General features: G+C 37.7%; 1 protein-coding gene across 5 annotated transcripts in view; it reads left to right on the top strand.

Annotated features, from left to right (window-relative positions):
* LOC135167256 (ankyrin repeat and SAM domain-containing protein 1A-like) overlaps positions 1-12233 on the top strand; it is a 77238-nt gene that overhangs the window by 52262 nt on the left and 12743 nt on the right. For all 5 annotated transcript variants that reach the window (XR_010299826.1, XM_064130298.1, XM_064130289.1 and 2 more), the window contains 3 exons: positions 8514-8828; positions 8914-9041; positions 9548-9922. Coding sequence is in view for 4 of the 5 variants with exons in the window: in XM_064130298.1 (XP_063986368.1) it covers positions 8514-8828; positions 8914-9041; positions 9548-9922 (818 nt within the window). In the remaining variant the exon portion in view is untranslated. The remainder of the gene's footprint in view (positions 1-8513; positions 8829-8913; positions 9042-9547; positions 9923-12233) is intronic.

The following is a 12233-nucleotide window of genomic DNA, read 5'->3' as shown; positions in this document are numbered from 1 at the left end:
CTGCAATCTTGAAGTCGAGGCAAGAGAACCGATGGACATTGGTGCAAAGGTGGATTTTCCATTTTTTCCAACTTTCGAAAGACAATTTAAATGATTATTTGGCGAGTAAATTCTCACGGATGTACGTAAATTGAGGGTAATTAGATTGAGTAAATGTAGAGAGGGGAGATGGAGCGGAAATGCTGCATCCTGGTCGATTTACTGGCTATTATTGATGGAATAATTTGTACAAAATGAGATGTTCCAAGTTATCTTCGCCTGAGTAGGGGGCAGAACAGACCGTACGGCAAAATGGACCGCGCTATTTTTTTGCTTTATCGGTGGAAAGAGATTTTTTTTCGTGTTTATGACTGTGATCTTCTGATGCCTTCACTCGATAGTTGAAATTGTGATCGTTAAACAATGTTGTTATGGATGGTAAACAATCAGAATTTTGTATGCGAAATTGCTGTCACCATCAATGTGCGTCAAACACGACTTACAATGACAACAAACGTCTCTACAACTGTAGCTTGTCCGTCATTTTTGCAGTCAGTTTAGGTCATTCTCACAACTGATTGGTTGAAAGAGTTCAATCAAATTTTTATGTGACTATCGAAGGTAAAAGATTATTGATGAGATAGCATTCAATATTTGAACAATTCCGTCAGTCCATTTACGATAAAATCAGTCCAATAAGGACTGATACTTCAGTATATTTACTCTTATACTATTTTTTTGTGGAAACTAGTGACTCAATGTGACCATGACAGACACCGCAATACCACTCCTCTCATTTTTGATAATGGAAATTGCTGGATTAGTACTAAAATTTGCGAGCTATCTATATGAATAATATTTAACACTGAAAAGCTATTCAGTCGTTTTATATTTCATATCGTCACGTTCTCAGCCTGATTATTATGGCAATTTGACTGATCATTTTTGGCACTTGCCTCTCTTCTTTGGATCTACAACTACAATTTGGATATAATAAAACTATTATTTCAACAGTTTATTTATATTTGCGATTTATGATCACGTGATTCTCTCCAAATCTGGGTCTCCTTAAACATTTTTTCGAAACCTCCTTTATATCAAGCATTCTGCTACAGTAGAGTCTAGCCAAGAAATTCTGAAGTTCATACGATATATTTTCACGGGCAACAATGATTATTAATGTAACCACTTAGATGATGTTACGTGCTCTCTATCCAGCATCGAGCAACCGAGGTCATGTGGCATGTGGTCTGGTAATCGTACGCCTCCTTTTGATAGCGTTATGTCATACGATACAGAGACTACTCGTAATAGTACATTCCTCTACCGGGGCACATTCCGTAATAGCGGTTTTTTTTAAATACTCAATTCTAATTTGAATTATGGAGCCAATAGCTCAGTTGGGAGAGCACCTGTGGCATGATCGGAAGGTCCTGGGTTCGAATTCGGTCTGCACTATCGATTTTTTCAGGAAAATTGTCTTGTAAAATTATATCGAGAATAATCCTGGTTTTCTCCTACCTCATAAAAAAAAACTAGCAACAATTTATTATTATTTATTATTACATCAGTATGATATTACATTTCTCTACTCGCGAAAATTCGGAAATGGCGGAAATTTCAATTTTCACGCCCGCCTATGTTATTATAATCCCAATAAAATTCCATTAAATATCAATTCAATGTGTAGTAAGGTACCACCAGCCACCCCTGGCATGAGCTTTCCATAACATCACCTGATCACCCCTTCTAGCCATTAACCAAATTGAGACCAGCTCCATTTTTAATTTCACATCCCCTAGTTTATTCGTTTAGTTGTAAATTAAAACAAATTTTCAATAAAATTCGTTTTACAGTATCAACTATCGTTTCACAGTGTCAACTATCAGCTACTCCGAATCCTCTAAATTTTTATAGATGAAAAAATTCAGGACGTTTGGAGTGCGATGAGTGAAATATTTTTCACCAACGAAGTGATATTTTTACTTCTGTGGATAGCTCGGAATAATGAATGACTAACCAGTGGTGGCCATTAATTTATGGCTGAGTGCACTGCACCTACGGTCTATTAAGTAACGTGTTCAATGGTTGACGCTCTATTCGGGTTGGTTGAGCACTCACTCTGTACTGTGTCTGGTGTGTCATTCGGTGGATAGAGAAACTTGGTTTATACCCTTCAAACGCCATCACGCAGAGATTCACAATCATCCAGGTGCAGCCAATCATTTGCATCGTTCATTTTCTGTTTTCCTACTATTTTCAACTCACTGACTTTTCCCTCATTTATTTATGTATTTAAAAAATGATATTTTCTTTTTCTTTCGCCACTGCAGTGGCATAGTGACGTGCTCTTCCCTGGGATGCGGTATCAAAAGACAAATGCAGAGGGAGGGGGAATTTTTAGTGAAAGCTAACTCAAGATTCTATTAAAGTGTACCATCAGTCATCATTATCTCGTTATAATTGGTGTATCATAATTAATCTTATGCGAGTTTAAGGAAATTTCAGTAACGCAGTGGTGAATGGAAATGAGTTGATCTATCTCTCACTTGAGTTTTTTAGGAATATCTCTGAATCTAACAGAGATAGCGGAATTTTCGTCATTATCTTTATTGTAGAGCTCAATTAGTTTCATAAAAAAGGTTATGATAAAAATATCGCTAGCTCCATTGGATTCTGAGATATTCATCAAAAACTGAGCCCTAATCAAAAGTGACTTTTCTCATTTTACCACATCAGTACTGATTTTAGTCTAACGTATAGTAAATTTGACATTTCCGGTAATTTTTATGAGTTATTGTTATCTCATTTCTGTTTCGAAGTTACGTACAATTGATATGTGATGATTAATTTTATTATCATTCGGTAGATCCAGAAACTCAGTTTTTTCCGTTGAAACCTCATCGCGGAGATATTCACAGGGCTTTTCGTCCAGGTGCAGCCAATCATTTGCATCGTTCATTTTCTGTTTTCCTAGTATGCTCAACTCACTGATTTTTCCCTCATTTATTTATGTATTTAAAAAATCATATTTTCTTTTTTTTCCCTACTGCAGTAGCATTGCGATGTGTTTGTTTATGCAGAGGGGGTGGAGTGCCATAGAATTATGGGTATTGTCGAGTGTTGGCTTGTTGCTCAACTGATCGGAAAACTTTTCAACAATAGCAGGTGTGCACAATGCGCATTTCAACATTATTATGTTCTTCAACGTCCGCCTTGTATACACCCACATCTATTAACTTCCTCCGGTTATTTTATTTATGAGGTTGGTCATTAGTTTTTACGCTATTTTCATCGTTTTCCGGTTGATTTTTTTATGGCACAGTTGCTTAGGTATTTAGAAAGATTATTTTCTTAGAAAAAATGAACGGACTCATTTTTCTTGAAAAATTTTGTTTTTAGAAGACACAATGACATGTTGTTTTTCAGAGGAACTAGCCATTAACTAGATCAAAATAATATTCACTCTACCACTGTGAGTCGTAGAATCCCTTTTAATTTTTTTTCAGAAGAATATTTCATTGACAAAATCATATTTTTCTCTCGGTGTTCTCTCACTAATATTTTTGACACTGGATATTCCGTAATATCACCTAAAAATGCTGGATATAACATATATATATACATATATAAACTCCACAAAAATAAGGGCAGAAAGAAATACTTGAATCCAAACAATTGAAGAATTGATTGATAAAGGAATTCATTCATAGATCAGCTGTTGATATCTGATTAATTCCATCTGATAAAATTCCACCGAAAAATGTTACACAATTGACCAAACCCTGATCCAATTATTTCATCCCGCTTGGTCCACCATCAGGTCTCTTCGAAGTGACTTTGATGTGAACCTGATTCTCAGATCACATGAGCATTCGGAGGATTTCGTATCTGAGAATTTTTTCTCTCCTCAAATGACCGCAGTAACTTATTTCTAATCAGATAATTTTAATTCCCCATTTTGTCCGGAAAATTCTCAACTAAATACTTTCTCGATGCCTCAGTCATCTAGAAGTGACAATGAATATTAATATTCCATCGTATTCCCAACCGTTAAAGTAATTTTCTCAGAAAAAAGTCATCCACGAAAATAGTCGTAAACCATTAATTCTCGTTAAGGAAATCCCCCTAGTCCTTGATTCAGAGCGACGACGAATAATTGAAGAAATCACAATAGCTCCATTTAGCTCGAACCTCATAAAAAAAATCTATATTCACTTGCAGACTCATTGGTGCGTAGAAGGAGCCCGAGGTCGTTCGTTGGTCGCGCTTCATCGCTCTGGCAGTATATCGGCTAATGATCCCGTTCGGTTAATGACCCTCCGCACTATTTCCTCTTTCAAATTTTTTAGAAAATGCTACTGCAATAACACTTGCAGTGTCACTAGTCCAATACAATCGCACTGCGAGAAAAATATAATTTTGCTAATCAAATAACCTTCTGACAGGAAATTAAAAAAAATTTTCCACTGGGAATTTTTCAGCATTTAATTGTCTGAAACAAATTCCATTGGCAAAATTATATTTTTTTTTCAGTGCGTAATGCCGAATAATCCAGGGCCTCGTGCGTTGCTGCAAAATTATGAATTATTTATAGGAGCACTTGGCGCACTCGCTGACGCCTTAGAATGTTAAACATCTTATTGTCTTCGTAGACATCCGCTTAAACCGTCTCAAAAATTCACTCATCTTCCGGTGAAACATTGAAAAAAATTCAATCATTTATTCTTCGATACGCGGAGAGGAAATTTGCAAAAAAATTTACTGTGACGGGCACTAGAATCGAAAAGCAAAATACTAGAATACTGGAAAGTATTTTATTGACAAAAAAAAAATTGCTATCAATACCATAATCTTTGTAATTACTGAAATGTGGATTCGTAAAGTTTATGAAACTGTACTATAAAATTGGAAAACTTATCATTTTTTTAATTTTAAATTAAAAATTGATAGAAATCCTTTAAAAATTCTGGTGTAATTTATTTTATCGTGGCTTCCTTCATTATTTTACTGTGCCGCAGAGGAATGTTTCGATAACTCATTGCGATTGGTTAACGATTAGCGCCGAATATATTCGATTATTGCCGACGTTGGACTCCGTCATCGGATCTGTTGCATCAGTCTTTTGGCGTCCATGTCTTCGTCACTCATTACACGAGGAGAAATTGTTCATAAAAATTATGGTGCTAGCACAGGAAATGAAGCACAAAGTGCTGTTCAGGAAAAAATTCCAGTGCTGGCACAGGAAATTTTTTTAGTATAAACGTGAATTTTTTCCCAACCTCAGTGAAAATCCACCAGAAATTTTATCTTAACAATATCAGATTTGTTTACACCAGAGGGATTGTAATATTTTCAGGACGCGTACAATAATTTTTATGCGGAATTTCTATGTATGTAGACTGATATGTAGAAGTTTTTCTAAGACGATAAAGAAATTTCACTCTGTGGCACAGCAATTTTTCTCGGGCCTACAGTTTGCGCCAAGAGTCTAACAGAATAATAATTTCTCTCGGGATAAAACTATAAAAATTTACAGATTTTTATCTCCATGTAGTTTTCACAGACAAGAAGAGACTTTCCTCCTTGACCAGTATTTTTGTTAATTTTATTTTCCCTTCTTTCGTGGTTTCTGACCTCGAATTCCATCGAGCGTAATTTCTTCTCGGATCGACGATATATTTACGAGGTACAATTATGTCCCTCTCCTTACGATCCTCTTAACTTTCAATTTGAAAATACAACGAAGACGTTCACCCGAGAATTACCCCTTCAGTGATCATTGAGTCATCGGATCTTTTAGTAATTCATTCGGGTTCCCTGTTAATACCACACGATAAGGCAATCTGATAGCTCATTCCCCGAAATAGATTTATGAATAAAAAATTCTTTTTAGTGGTTGACAGCATCGCGGGATCGGTGTCTTTGGAAATAATTGACCTTTGGACAGTCTAACTCGATGGCCACGGGTTCTATTCCTGGGGCATTATATTTAGAGACCTCAGTCTCGGCCTGCCAGTAACTCAGAAAAAGAGTGACAATAGAAATAAAAGATAAATGTCATTGTGCTGGGAACGTCATCGGAATCGGAGGTAACACAATACGCGGGACAGCTATTCCTTAGGATGCGATGTCAAAAGACAAATTGACAGACGGTAGAGAAATGTATAATAAAAGCTGATCTGGGGTTCTATAAAAGTTTATCATGAGTCAAAATTAGGTAAAATTGATATATGATAATTAATTTCATTATAGTTAGGGAAATTTCAGTAACAAAATGGTAAATCGAGATGAGTTGACTTCTTTTTCCCTCGAGGTTTTGAGGAATATCTATGATTCTTCATTGTTATGGTAGAACTCAACTAATTTGATTAAAAAAATTATGTAGAAAATACATATCTCCCACTATTTAATTATATGACATGATCTTTATTCAGTTTTTAACATATGCCTTTTAGTGAAAGACTCGATACAATTCTAGCTGAGCTGATAATCTGATGTGGTTTACTCAAGAGACCATTCGAGATTGTCCCTATAGCCCTTGGTTCGTCCAGGGTGAGAGGTCTGACCCAAAGACAAGGCCCTTTTATCTGTTAAGTTGTCCATGTGATAACATTCGATAACTATTAACCAGTTTTAATGGCCGTTAATTCGAACGGGCGTCATTCACTAACAGTTACTGAACTTCATGAGCATCAACCGAATTTCTCTGTCGGTGTAGAATCGGCGGGAATAAAAATGGAGGAAAAATGAGGGAAGAATGAAGTGAAGTACAGGATGAGTATAGAAGTGTGGACGTCGCCATTTGAGAGCCACCCTCCATCATGGTGCTTTAATTAAAATTACGTACGTTTCCGCTTGTAACTCGAGCCTCCATTTAGGATTTTCTCCTTTTTCTATGAGCTTTTCATTATACGAACATGCACAGAAGCATCTTTGAAAAGGCATAGCCACTACTACCCTCTTTTACTCGTTACCCTTTTATTTTTTATAATTTTTTTTCTTTATTTTTCATACTCTTCTTCTCGCATTCATCTTTCTCACGAAAGTATCCCCCTAATTTTTTTTTTAACACAACGTGCCAGGCTCTCATACACTGAGAGTGGATGTACAGTCTGAAAGAATTTCCATCAACCTAACTAAGGATTGCGCATGTTTGCGAAACAGTGCGAGAATTATTGTCAAGGATGGTGGAATTAATGCCGACGTAATAAGATACTAAGAGAAGAGACGAAGAGATCTTCCTGGAGGATGGGAATAAGAAAAAAATTATGGGAATGTCAGGGGAGGGGGGAGAAGAATGGGAGGTTTCAAGAGTTATTCACATTTACATTGTTTCCGGGTTTAGAAATTACCGGGCTAGTATTGGCTGAATATATTGAAAGTTCATTGAGATATATTTGAAATTTTATTCAGTTTTGAATTTTTTGTGGTAAATAATTTTTTTTTCTCTGAGGGAGGACCAGAGGGAGATTGGAAAACCTCTCGTTGATATGAGTAATTATAAAAAGAGGTTCGATATATCAGAATATGTCCCACCATATATTCTCGTGTCCATTTCTCATCATATATTCACATTTTAAGGTCCCCAGAGTATTTATAGACCATTTTTCAAGAGAAGTTTGCATATGGGTACCAATGTATCTAGAATCGGCGAACCCTTTCTGGCAAATCCATCCTGGGGTTGGGGATTTTTTTACACAAAACTCCCTCTATTTGGGCCATACATTTCATGACTTTTAAAACTCATTTTTTGGTAAACTAATTTAGGGTAAATCTCCGGGGTAATCTAGGGTATGAAACGGATATTGATAGAAAAAGCAAAAGAGAAGAGAATAGAAATTCAATTTAAAAAAATAAAAAATGCGAACCATACTTCGACAGTAATATACGATAATATAATATCACTATAATGTATAATATACAGGGGGTACCAAACCCCAACATCCAAACTAAAGCTGGAAATTAGGGGGTTAATTCTGAATCAAAAAGTTCTCTGAAACTTTTGGATCGAAAGTATTCACTTCAAGATATTCAATATTGAAGTTGCGCCAATCAGGAGCGCAGGATGATCAGGCGCCTATCAGTGGGTAGGACCCGCATAGTGGGGGTAACACCAATCCTCTTGTATTCTAATCACGGATAAGCGACCGTTCATCTCGCGCTCGTGATTAGCGCAACTTGAACGTTGAATAACTTGAAGTGAGCACTTTCGATCCAAAAGTTTCAGAGAACTTTTCGATTCAGAATTGTTCCCTTGATTTCCTGATTCACGTTGCATGTTTATTGTATATAAGAGATTCATATAATATATCGAATTTTGACCAAATTTGATGAGACAGTTTCAAATAAAATAAGATGTAAGGAGGACACGTTATCCGTTAACCCTAGAGCGACCTAAAAACATTTTTGTTAATGGACAAATCAAGCAAAATAGTCATGTATTCAAATCCTGAATATATCTGTATATGATCCATTTTGCATAATATAGTCTGCACACTCCATGACGTAAATTTTTTCTTGTATGTCAACAGGTTTGTTAAAAGGCTCGGTCACGGCCGAGCGACCTCGCACACTACGTCGTCTACGAAACGTTTACGGTCAGATCGCTTGCGGAATGGGCACCGGTGCAGACAGCACTGCTGAACGTCTCGATGATGGTAATGTCGATGCATCAATAAAGCACATTGATCGTGAGCGTGATGAAAAATCCCTGAGCATAATGAGTCCATTCGACGAGCAGGAGGAATGGGCGAAAATTTCGGAAATTATGGCCTCGTTTGGCACAGGACTCGTTCGAGAATCAGTTTTCGTCAGTGAACTTGAACAGGAATTTCAATCACGACTCGGTAATTAGAGACTTTTTTCCTCCCGTCTTTCATTTCTTGTTTTCACATTAATCCCAAGGCTATGATTTCTATTCATGTGTTACAGGATTTAGCTCAGACACGAGTTGTAGTCCGGTCGTAGCGACAGGTGTTGGCCAATGGCTGTCGAGTCTCGGTTTTGCTGATTACGAATCGCTATTCGTAAATTACGGCTTCGACGACATCGAATTTATCGTAAGTTGTAACGATTGAATATTTCCATTATGATATTCACAGAAGAGGCGATTTAAACTCGTTAAAATATAATCGTAAGGGGATGGTTTAGATGAATAATTTAATTCGATAATAATATTGTTGTTCGGTGAAGGAAGGAGTCGGCACAAATTGATTAAATGGTTAAGACGGTTTACTTATTATAATAAGAGGTTTAATACAATAAGAGGTACCCGTTATCAAGGGCTCAGTTCATAACATGAACAATTAGCCAATTTCTCAATCGAACTTGAAAAATTCTCCGCGAGAGGTTCATAGCGTCCACTGGGACAAGTCGATACCCCACTCGGTTGGAGAATGAGGTACATTCTGTTACAAAAATTTTTATAAGCTAATAAAGAGAATGAAGGATGGCCACTATCCATACAACCTCTTTTCTAAATTTTAAATCGATGAAAAATTGACCTGAATGCTAGTCAATGAATGCTAGTCAATGAATGCTAGTCACTCCTCTTTATGTTGAACAGAACGGAATTTTGGATGAGCCGGACCTAAAGGAATTGGGCATAACCAGCGACAAGGATCGGGCTGTGATAATGAATGCGTCGATTCATCTCCCAAATCGGATAGAACAGCGAACTTCAACTCCACGGACCGTTGAAGATTGGCTGAAAACAATACACCTCGAAAACTACATAGAGACCTTCCGGAAGCACCTTTACACTGACATGGAGCGAGTTCGTCGTGTCTGGGAGGTAGAACTAACAACAGTCCTCGAGATGCAGAAACCAGGTCACAGAAAACGCATCTTAGCCTCTGTGACAGGTCCAAGTCCCCGAAGCCAGACGCGCAACGGTACCGGTCCGAATCTCGAGGATCTCAACAAGGATCTGAATACCTTGGTAAGTATTGCCCGTTTACGATCAATCTAATTCAAAATAGAACAGATACCTTGTAATATTTGAGATAAATATGCCCGAGTCCTTCATCATCTTTGATGGCTCCCAAATTTTGTGATGAACGGATGCGTTTGGTTGTGGCATCTTCAGGACTCAGAGGTCTGGTATTTTAAGGTCGTTCTTGTTTACCTTTCCCTGTAGTGGAGATCATGAGAGGGAGGAATAGCCAATCATATTTTTAATTGATCTGCCAATCATGGTTTTAATTGGCCAGCCGGTCAATTAAAACATTAGAAGAATGGTTTTCCCAATAGGGTTCACTTGATATTGTCTGTCCTCGTTGAGGTTATTGGTGTTTTTAGACAGAGTGTTGTCAAACTCAACATCCGAACTGAAGCAAAAAGTCAAAGGAACAATTCTGACTGGAAAAGTCCTCTGGAACTTTAGGACCAGATGTATCCTTTTTAAATTATTTAATGTTGAAGCTGCGCCAATCACAAGCGCGAGATGAACGTCAGTTTATCCGTGATTAGAATACAAGAATTTTGCAAATTTGGATAGCCTCAAAAGTCTGCTTCCGATCCAAAAGTTCCAGATGACTTTTCGATTCAGAATTAATCCCCTAACTTGCAGCTCAAGTTTGGACGTTGGGTTTTGGGACACCCTAGATCTCTAAACCCTGTGGATATTTTCTTTGAAAATATCCTGAAGACTTGGCCTACATTCTGGCTTTCTCGTACTGGATAGCACTGCCAGGTACTCTATTTAGAACAGCGCGGGTGTTCCTTGATGCGTATATTGCTCTTCGTCCGTTTTCTCCAACGGACACTTTTCCACACGACCAAGTGATGTCGCATACTCTTGATGTACTTGGGAGTAGTCTTGGATCATTCCCATTCGTCAGCACCTATTGGGATTCGAAAATGGAGAATTCAATTGATGCTATACCCGGGTTCGAGTCCTGGTTGGGTTAAAGCGGAATTTTTTTCTCTCTAATTCTAATTCCCTTCGAATTATTTTGATGGCTAAGGGCGATTCGACGGCATTTCACTTAAACTTGAGATTGAATTTCTGTGGTATCCAGTAGTTTAGTCGATAACAATCCCCGGCGCGATACTGACCGACCCGAGTTGGATTCCCGGTTGGGTTAAAGCGGAAATCCCTTCTCTCAGATTTTAATTCTCGTCAAATTATTATTTTTCATGGCACATTCACTAAACCAGTGACACCAAGAACCTCGAATTCCCTTCAACTAGTGCTTTCATCATCTAGAACTTTTGTTTTCGCGCGCTTTTATATTTCTATTCATTTTTCAAAAAATTTCAGGGCAAACCACTGCTTAAAATTTATTCTCGGCGCCTTGTTTACAATATGTCATTGTCATGTTTCTCATGTTCATCTCTTCGTATGTCAATATATAATACTCCAAACACTTCAACACTTCACTGAAATCCTCCCTCAAACCAATTTCTCAATTCACGTAGTCCCCCTAACAGGTGCGGCTCCGAATACCTTGATGAGTGTCGATCATTCACCCCCTCCCCGCACCAATCATCACACCCCGGGTGTTCAATTTGTTCCAAAATGAATCGTCAAAGTATCACTCATCCGTCGTTTTTCATGTTTCCCCTGCGTTGAAAGATATAACCAGGTATATGACCACCCTCGGCAATCATTTTCTATCAAATTAGCAGTTTATTGCGCGCCTGCAATGCTCACCCTTCTCTCTCTCCATCAAGAGGGTGGAGACAAGAGTGATGAAAAGACGAGTCCCCATGGGGATTGGACATGTTGATGATGGCAAATAATACTTGGGGGTGTAGTCAACAACAATGATACTGCTGAATGATGAGGTAACGCTGTAAGTAGGGCTGGTGAATTGACAATGGGGTGCCATTTCAAACACAATCGCCGAACGGTTTTTGCAGTTGTCTCGAGAACAGGGCATAATCAGTTCTGGGAAGTGGAAATGATCTCTTTCTATTTAGAATTTCCTCCTCGTGTATTATGCGCACACCGATACCCCATTGGATGATGGTATAATGTAACTAATGCGACTAATTGCAGACTCAGTTATTGTTCCACACTCAGAACTTTACAATGCTTTACATTTTCATCATTCAAATGTGATATCTTTTGCTTCCAAATGGAAGCCTTGTTTCCAACGTGCATTCGTTGGAATAGAAGTATTGCAACTACTACTACTGATGATTCAAAAAAAAATTTTAATTCTCCTTCGAAACGATGGTGTGAAATGTAAAAATACTAATTTTTTTTTTAAATACCTGTGCGTGGTTCCTTTAGGGATCGTTCT

The sequence above is a fragment of the Diachasmimorpha longicaudata genome, chromosome 1, assembly GCF_034640455.1.
Source record: "Diachasmimorpha longicaudata isolate KC_UGA_2023 chromosome 1, iyDiaLong2, whole genome shotgun sequence".
Classification (NCBI taxonomy): domain Eukaryota; kingdom Metazoa; phylum Arthropoda; class Insecta; order Hymenoptera; family Braconidae; genus Diachasmimorpha; species Diachasmimorpha longicaudata.
The sequence above is the reverse complement of the archived record's forward strand: the minus strand, read 5'-3'. Positions and strand labels throughout refer to the sequence as shown.